This window comes from Equus quagga, chromosome 17, assembly GCF_021613505.1.
Source record: "Equus quagga isolate Etosha38 chromosome 17, UCLA_HA_Equagga_1.0, whole genome shotgun sequence".
In the NCBI taxonomy this organism is placed as follows: domain Eukaryota; kingdom Metazoa; phylum Chordata; class Mammalia; order Perissodactyla; family Equidae; genus Equus; species Equus quagga.
Window position 1 is genome coordinate 38,795,503 of NC_060283.1, and position 16,364 is coordinate 38,811,866.

The 16,364-nt window shown below is 37.9% G+C and overlaps 1 protein-coding gene across 3 annotated transcripts in view; it reads left to right on the forward strand.

The window, feature by feature from the left end:
• The first annotated feature begins 240 nt into the window (after nt 1-240).
• USP40 (ubiquitin specific peptidase 40) overlaps nt 241-16,364 on the forward strand; it is a 73,464-nt gene continuing 57,340 nt past the window's right edge. For all 3 annotated transcript variants that reach the window (XM_046643259.1, XM_046643261.1, XM_046643260.1), the window contains exons 1-6: nt 241-258; nt 1,171-1,284; nt 3,839-4,003; nt 5,566-5,712; nt 8,501-8,644; nt 10,792-10,920. In XM_046643259.1, coding sequence (XP_046499215.1) covers nt 3,842-4,003; nt 5,566-5,712; nt 8,501-8,644; nt 10,792-10,920 — 582 coding nt within the window. In that variant the 5' untranslated portion in view covers nt 241-258; nt 1,171-1,284; nt 3,839-3,841. The remainder of the gene's footprint in view (nt 259-1,170; nt 1,285-3,838; nt 4,004-5,565; nt 5,713-8,500; nt 8,645-10,791; nt 10,921-16,364) is intronic.

Here is a 16,364-nt window from a genome sequence, read left to right on the forward strand (position 1 = left end):
CCTTATGGAGATAGTGGTTAAAAATAATGTTACCCAAAAGTAAGATGTGTAGAGTAAGGGTATAAATATCGCCACAGTCAGATTTCTGAGTTTTTAACTGATTTCACTTAGTAGTGGTCTTGGCTTTCTAAAACAGTTTTGTAAAATGAAATAATGTCATTTACGTCTCTGATTCTACTTTTTTGTTTAGAAGCTTTATTTTCTCTTGGCCCAGAAGAGCTTGGTTCGTTAGAGGATAAGGATAAACCTGATGCAAAGGTATTAAATCTATGATGTACAGGGGTTTTTGGAGAATGGAGTTCATGTTTTTTAAGGAAGGAATTAAGTTCCTTATTCAATTTTATTAATTACCAAATATGATCTTTATTTTCAGACAGTAACTTGGCCTATACCTACTGGCAATGGAATTTTCCTTCCAAAACAGAATTACTTTTCCAAATATAATGCTGCTGCTGCTGCTTTAGGCACACACCTTGCTCTCTGCTGTGTTCATTCTTTCTTCTGGTGAAGGAGATATTTGCTAATTGTCCACACTAACCAACCAAAAAATCTACTTAATGCACTTATTTTAACAACAACAAAAAATGGAGACCAGTATTCTTTCAATTTGGTATTCTGTTAATAAATTGAGTAAGGAATTGATTTATTATAAGTGCATATCTAGTCATGTTCCTCCCCTCTGTAAACGTCATTCAGAAGTTTATTGCTCTCAGGCTAAAATCTGCACTTAATAGGAGTCTTTCATGATTCAGCCCAGTGCTTCTCAAACCACCTGTGTGAAAGAGTCAGTTTTTGTGTATTTTTTTATTCCCAGTCTGTTGCAGATCATACTCTCAGGGAGTATGTCTGTATCTGGGATATTTTAGAGAAAGGATGAACTATTAGAGACTTAAATTACTGTGTGTGTAATCAATTGGGTGGTTTATTAGGATTTTCATATTGATGTGTACTTTGTCAAGATGGACAACTCCAGATAGCTAAAACTTTTGGTGTTGAATTAGAATTTTCAATGACAAATGAATCTTAGTTCACTGTTTAAAATATTTATGAACTTTCTCCTGAGTGAACTAAATGAGCCAGGAGACATGAGAAAACAGCATGCAGTTCTTTTGAAAAACCCCAGCACCATTTCAAAGACTTCATTTAGAAACGTGTATGTGTCTCGCCCAGGTTCGAATCATACCCTTAGAGTTACAGCGGCTGTTTGCTCAGCTTCTGCTCTTGGACCAGGAAGCTGCATCCACAGCCGACCTCACAGACAGCTTTGGGTGGACCAGCAATGAGGTACGAAGGTCAGCTTCTCGAAGGAAAAGTTACCAGCAGTAAAGAGTAAACGCCAGTTTAATCGTGTTGTCTGACTTCCTTTAATTTTACCTTAGGGTCTCAAGCTATTGCTTAAGGATTTACTTCTCATATTAAATAATTATGAGCTAGCGATAAGTTTGTAGATGCTTGCTGTATGCAGGACTTTATGAATGGGTGTGATTTGGGGTTGAGGAGAGAGTTGTGGATACAGGGGGAAGCATAAGAGCTGATTTTTACAATTTCTACCCTTAATATAGTCTAGTTGAGATACAACACCTATTGCAGGGAAATTACTTACCATTTATATAGCAAACTGTGGATCAGCTTTAAAAGCTGCCTGGCGATTTTATCTGCCTTTATGACATGCTTTCGTGTTTGAATCTGGGTGTGCCGATTGAACATTTGCTTCAAGCAAAACAGTGAAAGCGTTCTGACAAGTCTTTCCACTTTCCCTGTCCAGCCTTTCTCCTGACCCTCTTCATTTTCTTCCTGTATCCTGTTGTGTGCAGGCTTCCTCTCATTTTTCTGTTTGAGTTCCTAAAGGATGTTTCATTATATACAAACACTGAACATTTGTCAGCAACGAGTAAAGGTGCTTGTTATGAATATTGATAAGCTATTAGCTATGGAAAATTGAACAAAACCAGGTCTGTGATTTTTTATGTAATAGATGTATTCTTGCAAAGACAGAGGTATGGGAGGCTATCACAGAATTTAAAGAGGCAATGATCAGAATAATGCTACGTTGCCTTTAAAAATAAACTCTAAACTGTGGTCCTCTTCTAACCAGGAACATTCCTTAACTACGCGGTGCTGTGTGGTAAAGAGGGAGGGCTTGGGCTTTGAAGTAAAGTGGGTATAATTATGCCCTCAGTGGTGCATCCTGGATCGCTGGTGTGGGGCAGGTGTTTTGCGTTAATTTCTTTTTCATTCCTTCTTATAAAAATAACCACTTCGTTGAGATACAATTCACATGCCATAAGATTCATTCTTTTAAAGAGTACAATTCAATGGTTTTTTAGTATATTCAGAGTTGTACACCCATCACCACAATGAATTTTAGAACATTTTCACCACGCCAAAAAGAAACCCCAAACCCTTTAGCAGTCACCCTACCCCCCAGCTCCTGGCAGCACTAATCTACTTTCTGTCTCTATGGATTTACACACAAATGGAATCATATAACATGTGCTCTTTTGTAACAAGCTTCTTTCACTTAAAATAATGTTTTCAAGATTCATTCGTGTTATAGTATGTATCAGCACTTCATTTCTTTTTATTGCCAAGTAATATTCCTTTGGATGGATATGCCACATTGTTTTTGTTAATTTAGTCATCACTCAGTGGATTTCCCTTTGTTTTTGATAATAAGCTTTCACTAAGTTGCTGGTTTCATACCTCTGAAAGCTGTGAAAACCCCACTTATTTATTTCTAAATAAAATCTTGCAGAAAACCCTCCAGGACTGGACCTGCAGTGGTAGAGAGGGTCTCTGAGGGACCTTTGGCAAACTTAGAATTGTTCAGAAACAGAGATTGGAAACTTCCACAAGTTTTCTGTTCCATGAGAGCCAGTGATACTGGAGAAATTGACATCCTTTAGTGTCTTATATGTTAAAAAACATCCACTTTATCAGCTTCTCTTCTCACGAAACTTATCTTTAAAATTGTCTTCCCTCACTGGCTCTACTTCTGTACCTTCCGTCTGTTCCTCTACCTCCTTTCTGCCTCTCTTGTCAGAGTCACTCATGACATCCATGTGCCAAGACCAGGAGACTCTGCTCTGTTCTCAGCGGACTCTCAGTCGTGCGCACTGCCTGACCTTAGAGCGCCAGCTCCTGCTGGTTCCCCGACCGCCGTCTCCTCGTTCTCCCCCCGCTGCCGTTCCTCAGGCTCCTGTGCTGGTGGTTCTTCTCTTCTCCACTTCCGAGGCTGGTGTACCCCTTGGCTTTGGTTTACAAATTATCCTTAAGGAGTAGTTCAGTCTGTTCACACAGTTGCATGACTCACAGTGGACTACAGCAAGTTCCATTGGAACTTTTCCAACAGCACTGTTAGTCTTGTTTCAGTTGGTGTATGTGTCAAAGCAATAAATTCTAGTTCTTTTCATATGTTGATAATTCAGACTGTTCACCAGTCCCTCTGATCCAAGTGAGATTTTGCTGTGCATACGCTGCCAACTCTTAGAGACTGCTCTGTGCCTGTTGTGTTCCTTCTTCCTCTCTCCTTTCTGTGGCGTGGCCGTGTGTAGGTTTCCCACAAGAATGTGTGCACCTTCCTGTTTTGAAGTGAGTTGAGTTTTATGTATACACTGACCACCACCTGTTCATATCTTGATTTTGTAGTAAAAATAAAAAGAGGTGGTGATCTCTTAACCTGTTCTCAGCTCATTTAGCCTAGTCATCTTTGAATTTGATCGAAGCTTACCTATGGATTTCTTGATAAATCTCGTGTTTTTTAACAAATGTCACTTTAAAAATCTGTTTTAAAACATCTGAAGCACAAAATTACATTTAAAAGTTACCTGTTTTATAGGAAATGAGGCAACATGATGTGCAGGAACTGAATCGAATTCTCTTTAGTGCTTTGGAAACTTCTTTAGTCGGGACCTCCGGCCACGACCTCATCAATCGTCTCTATCACGGAACCACTGTTAACCAGATTGTTTGTAAAGAATGTAAGAATGTCAGTGAAAAGCAGGTGAATATGCAAGAGTATTTGAGTAATAACTTATGTTGTAAATTATAGTTCATGTAATTAGATCTATTATCTGTAAAACTACATGAGGGTTAGAGTTTATTACTAGAAATAACTTTATCAGGTTTTTTTCTTTTTCTCTGGCTACACCCAAGCCATAAGTTTATAATCCAGATTTCTCTATGTAAACTGAAAGAAGCAAATATCTTAAAACATACCTTTAATCTTTAATTCAGTACTCTAATATTTAGGAAATAGATTTGGGGGATGTTTACGAGTAGAGGTCTCTGGCCTCGTGAGAAAAACCCATATTATAGTTGGTGGTTGGAATATTAGAAAAAAAGATCATTAGAGAAGTAGTAAGAATAGTACTGAGAAGTGTTTAAACTGACAAACATCTGTAATTAAATATTAGATTTAGTTTATTGATGTCTTTCAGAAAGTTCAGTTGTACATGTGTGCTTGTTTAACGATTGTATACATAAAGCTGTTATAGTCCTCTTTAAACTAGTGTGACCTTCAATTCTTTGTCATGACACAGATTGCCCATTTAGTCTAATTGGAAATTTGCTGATGTAAATATAGTAATCTCTGTTCTACAAGTTATACATCAGATGATTTCATCACTGAACAGTTGTCTTTAATAAAAATCTTCTTTTGATATGGCAAGAATTATAGAAAGTTTCTGTATTTGACTATGAGTGAAAAATTAAATGGCATTTTCTAAATATTACATTAATTGCTTTTTTGGAATATATGTTTATATTTTCTCTTCTTTTTCTATTTTTTTATGAAAGAGTTGGGGATAAAAAGTACTTTTGGGCCCTTATTGCCTGTACTAATAGAAGGTTTGGTCAGCCTAGTTTGGAAATACTAAGATGTTGTGTGTCTTTGAATTACTGTATAATTGACTTAACTATAATGTAAGAATTTACAAAGTAATGTAAAAACATAGTGTATATGAAGATGTTATAAATTACAGACATTGTTTTCACATATATATTATAAACTATATAAATGTTACTTTTATTACTTTAGATTTCCACATGAACTAATTAGTGCTCAATTATTTTACAGTTCTCATAATGCCTTAAGTAATGCTATTGCGGGCACACGAAACTATAAATATGCTTTAAACATGTCACATTTTAAGTGCTTATTGTTAGAAATATGTTGTAGTCCAAGTGTAGTTATAGTAGGATTGATAGGCTCCCATTTTACAAAATATCCTCCTCTTAATTTTCATAAAAATACCTTTTTATCCTGGCTCAGAATAACTTTTTTCTTAAAACTTCCTCAGTATATCTTAAACCAGCCCCAGCAGAAGAAGATGAGGAAGCGGAGTTTACATTAGAGAACCCAGCCCTGCCTTGCTGTCGTAGTCTAGAGACTGAGACAGCACTAATAAAACCCAGAATTTCACGTTATCTGATCTGAGATATATATTTTCATATGCGCAATATTTTAGGAAAAATATATCTGGTTATTCCCAGTATAGGTATGAGTTGGAGATGTGTTTGTGAACCTCTGTGAAATTATTTCTTGAACCTTCATGTGTATTTCAGGAAGACTTCTTAGATCTAACAGTAACGGTCAAAAATGTGTCAGGTTTGGAAGATGCTCTCTGGAACATGTATGTAGAAGAGGAAGTTTTTGACTCTGACAACTTATACCACTGTGGAACTTGTGACAGGCTGGTTAAAGCGGCGAAGGTAATGCTCGATACTCTGCCTTTCTGTCGGGCCCCGCTTAGTGCTCAGCAGTAGCAGATCTATCAAGTGAAGCCGGTTTCTATGAAAAAGTCTGAAAGGTGTACATGAAGCTCTTAATTAACACTAAGGATTGAGAACTCATTTACGGTATACAGTCATGGGCCACATAACAACGTTTCGGTCAACAGTGGACCACATGTATGACGGTGGTCCCATAAGATTAGTACCGTATAGCCTAGGTGTGTAGGACGCTGTACCATCTGGGTCTGTGTAAGTGCGCTCTGATGTTCGCACCAGGCCGAAATCACCTAACGCTTTTCTCAGAACATATCCCTGTTGTTAAGTGACACATGACTGTACATATCTGTATTTTCAGTTTCCACAATAAAGAATTTATTAAGCTTTCACCCCATCAGTTCTCTCAACTTCTTTCTCACCCAGGAAAAATTTATTTGTACCTCAGTGTTTCTTAAATTTATCTTTTTTTGATAAACTCCCCACATCCCTGCTTTTTGCAATTACCGTTTGAAGACGGCAATATGTTTTTATTTCTGCCAACCAAGGAGCTTGTTGAGCTCTGCTTTGTCTACTATTATGAAAATAGATGGCTTTCCTCGTTTTCCGCATATGTGGTTATTTTACAATATCCCTGTGTCTGTCCTCCTGACTGTAGCAAATCTAATAGCCCTCTTCTCCTCCCCCAGTTGGAAATACTGAACTTTCTGACTCAGGGGCTTGACAGAGTACTTCTGGGTTTCTTTCTGTACAGCAAAGCACAATAGAGGATGAAAGGGGGGCAAGATTTAAGCAACTGATTTCTTCTGCAGTATGGCGTCAGCTCTGCTGCTGTCATTATTGTCTGCAGTGGTCACTATTCCAGTGCTGGTGGATGACACGATAGGCTGTTTATTCCTAGTGTGATAAGCTTGAGCTCAATTCGCTAGTGGTTTTTGAGCACTTACTTAAAGAACTACCACAAAGACACATCTTCACAGTTACTCTGTTAAAGAGAGAGCGCTGTTCCTAGAGCTGACAGTTATTAAATTTTCCCAATAAAGAAAATGAGGATTGATGTAGATAACATGATATTGATTTGGATCCTGGAGATTGTAGGTGAAAATGTAATAAAAACAATAAACCCCATGCTTGTAGCTCTCACAACAGGATTTGAAACCAGGTGAATTTTGTATTGTTCAGTATATAATTCTGTCCAGCCTTTGCCCTTTTATGAAACCCAAAGAGAGAGGTTTTTTAAATTTTTTTTTTGAGGAAGATCAGCCCTGAGCTAACATCTGCTGCCAATCCTCCTCTTTTTCCTGAGGAAGACTGGCCCTGAGCTAACATTGTGCCCAGCTTCCTCTACTTTATATGTGGGATGCCTGCCACAGCATGGCTTGATAAGCATTGTATAGGTCCACACCCAGGATCCGAACCAGCAAACCCCGGGCCACTGAAGCGGAATGTGCAAACTTAACCACTGCACCACCAGGCTGGCCCCCCGAGAGGTTTATTTTTTGCCTATTTATTTTGTATTTCACTTTTGACGTTCCAACTACAATCTAATAAATATGAAGTTCAGAGGATGGAAAATCTTGGAAAGATACTTGAACAAATTCTTAGTTTTGGTTGAACTTAATTTGCACGTAAGTAAAACAAGAACCTTTTGCTAAACCAAAGCAGTTGTTTTATGCACCTTTTATATCATTGGTTTAATTCTTTTTCAAAGGAAATTTTTTGATCTTGATACTTCCAGGATTGTGTTCTTTTCTAGTTGCGTTAGATTTATTGCATTCTAAGTTTAAGTTTGGTCGTGCTACCTAAATTAATGCAGATTTTTTTGTTCTTAGCAATCTTTCTTTTCTCAGCCACATTATAGTTGAAGTTACTTGGTTTTTTTAGATGTATTTTTTGAGCTTGTTTGAAAATCTTTCCTGTTGTTATATTGCTGTTTTCTCATTTCACTTTTTTTACCCATGAAATTTATGGAATTGTTTTAAATATATTTCTAGGAATGTTAGATATTTATGATTAGGGATAATTTTATATTTGGGGAAGGACTTTTTGGCCCCCTAACATGCCATTAGTGCAAGGGAATTCGGAAAAGCTGATGACTTTTAAGTAAAAAGCAGTTTAATTTCATGCTTTGTTTTAAAGCAAGGAATGAAAACCAAAAGAACCTTTCTTGTCTGCTTTTAAGAACAGTAACTAAACCCCCAATCAGTGGATCTTAGCATTTGGGGAGTTAGAGCCCTTTGGAAAGTCTAATGAAAGCTATAGATCTCCTCCCCAGAAAAATACATAAACACATACAATTTTCCTATAATTTCAAGGGTTTGGATCCGTTGAAACAGGTCCCTAGATCCCAAGTTAAGAGCTCCAGTTCTTCAGGAAATAAAAAGATCTGTGTGTCTGCTGGGTAAATTGCAGACACTGAGGAAGAAGGAGGAAGGCCAGACCTCAGGAAGGAAAGGAGCCCTGTTAGAGGGGGGAGCACGCAGTGACAACACGCCCATCAGAGAGCTTTGCTTTTAGGATATCAACACTGAGAACATAAAATTGAGTTGTAAATATTTAGTTGTAAGCGTAAATGAGTGGCGTCGCCTTTAGTCCATAAAATAGATGAGTTTATATCAAGAAGTATATTGAGTTTTGGTGATGAGTTTATGTGATTTAAGGACATATTTCTCTTACAACTCTCATAGGTTTCTTTTTCATATCTTAAGAAATATTATGTATTCTTTTATATAACTCTGCTTTTAAAAAACTTTCAAATTTTTTCTTTTAACAGTCAGCCAAATTACGTAAGCTGCCTCCCTTTCTTACTGTTTCGTTGTTAAGATTTAATTTTGATTTTGTGAAGTGTGAACGATACAAGGAAACTAGCTGTTATACCTTCCCTCTCCGGATCAATCTCAAGCCTTTTTGTGAACAGGTTTGAACTATTTTCTTTTGCAATTCTTTCTTCTCCCCCTCAAGATTGAATCTTTTATTCACCTGATTTTCAGTTGGTTTGTTGCAGAATCTCTCAGCCTTGGCACTTTAACATTTTGAGTTGGATAGTTTGTTGTGGTGGGCTGTCCCATTCTTCCTAGGATGTTAAGCAGCATCCCAGGCATCTGCCTACTAGATGACAGTCGAATTCCCTCCTCCCCGACCCCCAGTAGTGACAAAAATGTCTGTAGACCTTGCCAAGTGTCCATGTCTCCTGGGGGCGGGGAGGAGGGCTCGCTCCAGCTGAGAACCATTGGTTTATTACAGTCCTCCTGAATTTCCAAAGTAGGGAATTGTTCTCAGTCCTTTTTATTAGACTCTCCTTGGACAGTCTTTGAAATGAAAATTGAAGAACAAAGTTAGAAATGACCCTGCATTAGGAAGAAATCATTAATGAGCACTCTGCTGTTTGGATTTAGTTTACTTTAGATGTAGTAATGAACTACGCATCTAGAAAATGAAAGGTAATTGGAACTTCTCTAGTCTAGAAGTTGTAGTCCTCAAGACATGGGAAGGAGAAAGTTTTGAAAAGAATTTAATTATGTAATCAACCTACTTTATACGCCATTTAAAAATATTTTCTATATAATTACTGTAATGCCAAGATCAGAGTGATAAGACTAATGTATTTCTTATTACAAATTATTCTTTATGTATTTATTAAGACCAGAACATTGATGAGCTAGCTATTAAAAGTATCTTTTTTTAAATGTTCATAAATTCAGATGGGCCTTCTCTGCTTTAAATTTAATTACTAAGCTTTTTGGTTTTTGTTTTATTATATTAATTACCATTCAAAGATTATGATGTTATGTAACTGAGTCTGTTATTGACACACACAGAATAAATAGTTTTTCTAGCATAAATTAATGTACTTCCCCTTCCCCCTATTTACTGCCTGAAAAAAATTTTGTTTTCAGGATGAGTTAGTTCTTTTTCTTCCCCAGTTTTATTGAGAGCTAATTGACGTATATCACTGCGTAAGATTAAGATGCACAGCCTGACGGCTTGATTTATGCGATGTAAAATGATTACCACAGTAGGTTTAATTAACATCCATCATCTCACATGGAAAAATTTTTGTCCTTTTATAAAAATTAGTTTGTCTCATGATTTTAGCATACTTTGAAATAACAAAACTGAAGTAAGTAAAACACTGAGCACTTACCTACCCCTCAATAATTTTACTTTTTGATTTGTATATTAATGAAAAAAGTTGTCACTACATCTTTTTTTACATCTCTCTCTCTTGTGTTTACCTTAACCAGACATTTACAACAATGGTGCTTACTTAAAAAGTTCAATTTTTTAAGCAAACACTTTCCTCAAATAATTGGCACCCCTCAAGTAACATCCATTTACAAAGTATCTCTTAACCTAAAGTAGGTTTTTTTTTAATGCCAGTGTAGGTGTTCATCTGTTGGGTCAGTCATAATTATAGAGCACAGTAATTGTAGAAGAGATTGATTATAGAATTAATAAATCCAGAACGAACCTTTTCTTTTAACTAAACTGCATCTACGCAAAACCAGATAGTATTCATAATTGCTAAATTCCTGTTAAATGTGGAGGACTAAAGTGCAGGAGGCGTGACAGATAGTAGATATGGCTCTGACTTTGAGGCTCGTGACAGTCTAGTTGGAATATAGGACAGATTCAACAGCTAAAGAGCACATTTATAAAACAGCATAGTAGGTGTAATGCAAAGATGGTTTTCTCTGGCTGAAACTATCGTAGACACCCTAGTAGGGTAGTGTGTTGTTAGCACAATGGCTTGTATGATCTTAGCCAGAGTACGTAAAAATAACCTCTTGTTTGGATAAATGTTTTCATGTTTAACTAAGAGGCAGAATTTGATTGGTGTAGTGTGATTGGTATTAGACCAATGATAGGTAATTTTCAATCTAAGAATTAAGAATTTTAAAATTTAAAGCCACTTATTCAAATGTATCTTAAGTTATCCTTAAGGAATAATAAAGAGTGATGTTTCTGATGAATTTCAGTAATTGAAATTCTTTTTTCTCTTTGGTTATGTATCTTCCCATTTTGTGTAAAGTATATCAGTGTTTATATTCTTTTTTCTTGTAGAGTGAATTAGATGATTTGGAATATATATATGACCTCTTCTCAGTTATTATACACAAAGGTGGTTGCTATGGAGGACATTATCATGTGTATATTAAAGATGTTGATCATTTGGGAAACTGGCAGTTTCAAGTAAGTATAGAAATTAGTGTAGAAATATCTTTGCAATTTTTTCCCGTCTCTAGTCCTATTACTTTGGTGAGGATAACCTTTTGCCATTTGTTATATTCTCTGTAGAAAACTTTTTATAGGCACTGAAAGTTGATACAGGTAGAAGTTTTAAATTTTTATTTCTAAATAATTTCACACTTAGAGAAAAATAACCAGGATGGTCCAGACACCTCCTATATGCTCTTCACCTAGATTCTCCAGTGGTTAACATTTTGCCACATTTGTACAGGCACACACTCTGTATACACACATACACGGACACAGAGTTAACATTATCGTTATTAGTGCCGAACCCTTTGAAATTAAGTTGAAGGCATTGGGCCCCTTTAACCCTAAATACTTCAGTGTTTAGCTCCTGAGAAGAAGGACATTCTCTTATGTAAGGACAGATCAAAATCGGGAATTTTAACATTGATAGAATACTAGTGTCTGTTACATAGTTTATGTTCCGGTTTCACCAGGTATCTCATCCAAATCTTTCATAGCGTTTTCTTTCCCACTTTCGTATCAAGTCCGGGATCATGCATTATATTTAGTTAGCATATCTCTTAAGTCCCCTTTAGTCAATAACCCCTCCTCAGCTTTTCTTGGTCTTTCATGGCACCAACCAATGATAAAGATTTTCCTCCTATATTGTCTTGTAAAAGTCTTACAATTTTGCCTTTTACCTTTAAAACGTTATTCTTCCTGGAATGGTTTCCTCTGAGTGGTGTGAGATTTTTTTTTTTCATTTGAGTACACAATTGCCCATTACCATTTACTGAATAATCCATTCTTTCCCCACCAATCTACAATGCCACTTCTGTTATGTCAATTGTTTGTTTATATGTGAGTCCACTTTTGGCACTCTATTCTGTCCATTGTTCTTTTTTTTCTATTTTGTTTTCCTATTCCTAGGCAAATACCACATTGTTAATTTCTTTAGCTTTGTAGTAAGTCATGATATCTGGTAGGGCAATTCTTCCTGTGTGTTATATTCTTCAGGAGTGTTGTGCATGTCTTAGCTTTTTATGCTTCTGTGAACATTTCTAGAATCAGCTTGTATACATACATACACACACACACACACACACACAAAAGCATTGGGGTTTTGACACACCTTTTCATTTTTCTAGAACTCCTTTAATGTCTTATAAAAATGTTTTATAATTTTCTCAAGAACAGAACTTACAGATGTTCTGAGGGAAAGCGCTAACTGGGAGTCTGGTAACAGCTGTTTGCAATGGGAAGAATTATAATGTATTACACAACAACCCCAAACTCTCAACTAATTTTCTAAAATGTAACTAAAACATAGTAAAACGTCAATATGTAAGCTACAAGCCATCACGTTAGGATGCAGAATGCTTAAAACATGTCTTTCTGGTTATAGAACAGTTAACATTGTTGTTAGTGAATAGTAGCTCCACATGTGGTAAAATGGCTTCTCCTGGTGCCAACAGTATTCAAGGTACACATTCTCTTTGTTCACATTCAATTTGCTTCTCAGAACATCTGTCCGTATTTCTGATGCTCTCTCAGTAGTACTTGGAATATTTTGAGAGATACATATATGTTTTGTAAAGTTTGGATATTAAAGAAGTCAAACTGTTCTACCAAGAAAGTGTTTACCAGGGCGATGTTCTGTTGGGCTGTCTGTACTTGGTATTTTTTGGACTGTTTGCAGCTAGTGTATTGAAAAGCAGTTATGTTGATTTTATAACCAACCATCTTGCTAAACCCTCTTATGTTGTAGACACCTTTGGAAAAAGACAGTTTTGTTTCACCCTTTACAATCTTTTCCTTCCATTTCTTTTATTGCTAGAACTTCAGTTCTAGTTTGGGAAAGGCTGCACGCAAGCATCGCTCTCAAATGCATGTGGCTCGTATGCGAAGACGCTGACTCGTTGGGCACATTTGCAGCCAGATGAAGTGAAGCACTTCTTGCCTCGTCTGGTCTCTCAGCCGCGGTGTGTCCGTGCCTAGTTGGAGCCGATTCGTATCACCTTACCTTCCTTCTCACACTTTCTCACATTTCCAGGATCCCCTAGTAGAGAGTTCTTGTTCTCTAGAGTGGCCGTTCTCCCCAACCCCTTTCGAACAATTATGTTAGCTTTATTTTATTCTCTCTTAAAGATGAGGTTGAAGGCTTTTATTAAATTCTGATAGAAGCCTGTGAACAGGTCTAATAAACATTATGTTACTGTTGTTTTTCTCTTAGCCTTGCCCACTGTGCTTGTTGGTTTTCTCCTTCCAGTTATGCCTCCATCTGTTGTAATCTTTTTTTCCAATATTGCCAAGTCCCTCTTCAGTCTTAGAAAGTGCTCCACCCTCTGTGCCACTTCAGCTTCCACCCGGGGAGGTGTCTCTGCTTTCCTCAGTGTCTGTTGCAGCTTCTGCTCAGCCAGGGTCAGCTTTCAGGCACTTTGCTAGCTGGCGGGATTTATCCTCAGGCTTTTGATGCATAAAATATTTATTTGCATTTGCATTTTCAAGTTTATCGTTGAGGTCATGCCCAGAGGTAGCTTCACACTGTGTGGTGAGGTAGCTGGTCTCAAGAGTAACGATTCTCTCTTCTGTGTCTTCCTTTTGGGTTGTGCTTCCTTCGACATCTCTACAATTTTGTGTTCATTTCTTCAGAATTGATTGGCTGTTTTTCTAGCATGTCAGGCTCTTCTCCCAGTTCTGTTATGTGACTCCAGAGGGCAGGCATTCTTTTCTTTGATTTTGCTCTCTGCCCTGTTTTTGTACTCTTGAAGCTCTGCTACTTTAGCAAGGTCTTCCTCAGGACTTAAAGGACAGTCGGAAGATTGCTTTCCATTTGTGCTTAGTATGTTTCCTTATTCACAGCTTCTATTAAGCGTCTCATTTGTTGATTTTTTCCTTAGTCTATTGTTTAAGAATCACTAGCTTTTCATCCAGAGCTTTATGGTAATTTGATCAGGATAATGGTTAGTGCTTTAAGAATTTCAACTTTAGTAGGTGCACCTGCTGGACACTGCTTGTCTCTTTACTAACGTTATCCTGAGAGGTCTCTTGTGCCTAGAGACAAAGGATTCCAAATGTTCTAATCATCGAGAGGTATTGCTCTTTCTGCTTATAGTTCAGCAATTTCTTCTTCAAGGCGCTCTTCCCTGCATTCATGCATTTCTTTAGTAGGTGCTGTCTGCAAGAAATAATTTTCACGATCAACCTCATGTCATTTTCCCTGGGTTAAAGCCAACATTTCAGTCTCTCAGTCTGTTTAGAAGATCATCTCTTTCTTCTAACATGGAGGCCGTTAACTATTCCCAATGGATCTGGCTCTGAAGAAGAGCCTGACCAGCCAGATCTATGCCTTCTGCCTTCTGGGGAGCCTTTTGCTTCACTGATGGTTGACCTCACTTCGAACATCATCTTGCATATTTGAAGAAGTGGGACAAAGAAGGCTTCACAACAGCTCCGAGTAGGGAGCCCTGGGACTGGTGCCTCCTGGACCAGCCTGTCCCCACAAGGCCACATTTGTACACTGGCAGAGTGCAGGACCACTGGACGCAGCCCATGTGTCACTGCACCAGTGTGCAAATACTGGGCAATGCCAGCCTGCCTCTCCCCTCCTACCATTTTTAAATCTCTTATTCCTTAGTCGTCAATGTCTTTAAACATATTAAACATTCTATTTTCTTCTGTACCTGATAATTGCAGTATCTAAAGACTGTGGATCTTATTTGGATATCTGCTGGTTCTATTTCCTTGTGATTTGTTATTTTAGACTGTAGGCTTGGTTGCTTGGTTGGTTTTTTTAAGAACTAGATTTATAAAAGTAGTTTGAGGCCTGAGTTGAAAGTGCCTTCCTCCAAGAAAGTTATGTGTTTGTCTCTACCACATGCATGGGGGTCACTTCCAACCCTTAACAGCTTTAAAATAAGATCTTGACTTAGTGGTTTTAGAGCCATGCAGCTAGTGTGAGTTTGGGCGACAAAAACACATAAGGACCTACTTGTTATTACAAATTATTAGAGGAAATGTTTTTCCACTTCATCTAGTATCAAGGTCAAAGCAAGCCAGTTCCCCATTGTCTTTTATTGTGGGGTGGGTTTTTTTCTTGGTCATGCTTATATTGAGAGTGTAGCCCTTTTCAGGTTTCTAGGATTTTGCTGGAGTCTGTCTTTGTATAATAAAAAATATGTTATTTGGTCTTTGTCCCAGGTTCCTGGCATAGAGCTCCTTGAAATTTCCTGAGTGATAGGCATATCTTTTGTTGTTGATAATGAATGCCTTTCAACCATACCTGAGCTTACACTAATGAGGTGACTCTTGGTGGGGGCCTAGATACCTTCAGGGTGAGGGCTGGTCACCAGAGGAACCAACCATGTGGCTCGAGGCCTGAAACTTCCAGTCCCACCCCCTGGCCTGGGGAGAGGAGAGGGACTGGAGATTGGAGTCAGCCTCCAAGGGCCAGTGAGTTAATCAGTCATGCCACTGTATGAAAATGTCAGTGAAAACTCTGAAACAGGGAGACTAAGGGAGCTTCCGGGTTGGTGAACATATCCATGTGCAGGGAGGGTGGCCACCCCGCCTCCATGGGGACAGAGGCTCCTGTCCTCAGGATCCTTCCCAACCTCGCCCTTTGTACCTCGTCATCAGCTCCTGATTTGTATCTTTTATAATAAATTGTAATCCTGAATATAAGTTCCTTACTTCTGTGAGCTGTTCAGGAAATTATCAAACCTAAAATGGGGGTGGTAGGAACCCTGGAATTGGTAATCAGCCAGGCAGAAGTGCAGGTAGCCTGAGGACCCCACTTGCAGCTGCTGTCTGAGGTGGGGGCAGTTTTGTGGGACTTAGCAAAGTTAGTGTCAGAATCGGATTGAATCGAAGGACACCCAGGTGATGGCAGAGAATTGGTTGTTTGGAAAACCAGTTATTCAGCTCCCTACTTGGGGTTGCCCCTTAGGCTTTGTCTCCCAAACCCTGTCCTGTGAGCATCAGAGTGAAGCTCTGTGTCAGCAGGGTTGGGTAGCTGTAGCCTCAACTCTGGATTTCCTCCTTGGATTCCACTTTCACTTCTTCCTTGAGGATTTTCCTCATATTCTCTACCTAGTTCAGTGCATGTTTAAAAAGATGTTTGTTTGTTTTGTTGTGTTGCGTTTTACTTTATCCATCAGTTTTAGTAATTTTACAGCAGAATATATTTAGTCTGCCGTATTCTTCCACTATTTCATTATTTTTGTCTTAATTGTTTAGATCTAATTGTATTTATGGTTTTAAGCCAATTTAAAATACTTTTGCAAGATGGCATATTTGGAAAAAATCAATAAAAATGCCTTCTCAGGGGAATTTTGGAATGTTCCCAAAGAAGTTCATAGAATGGGTGAAAACTTGGATGATCAGGAAATAGAAGGGAGTGTTTAAGTTCAGCTTGCAAAGATGGGTAGGATTTTATT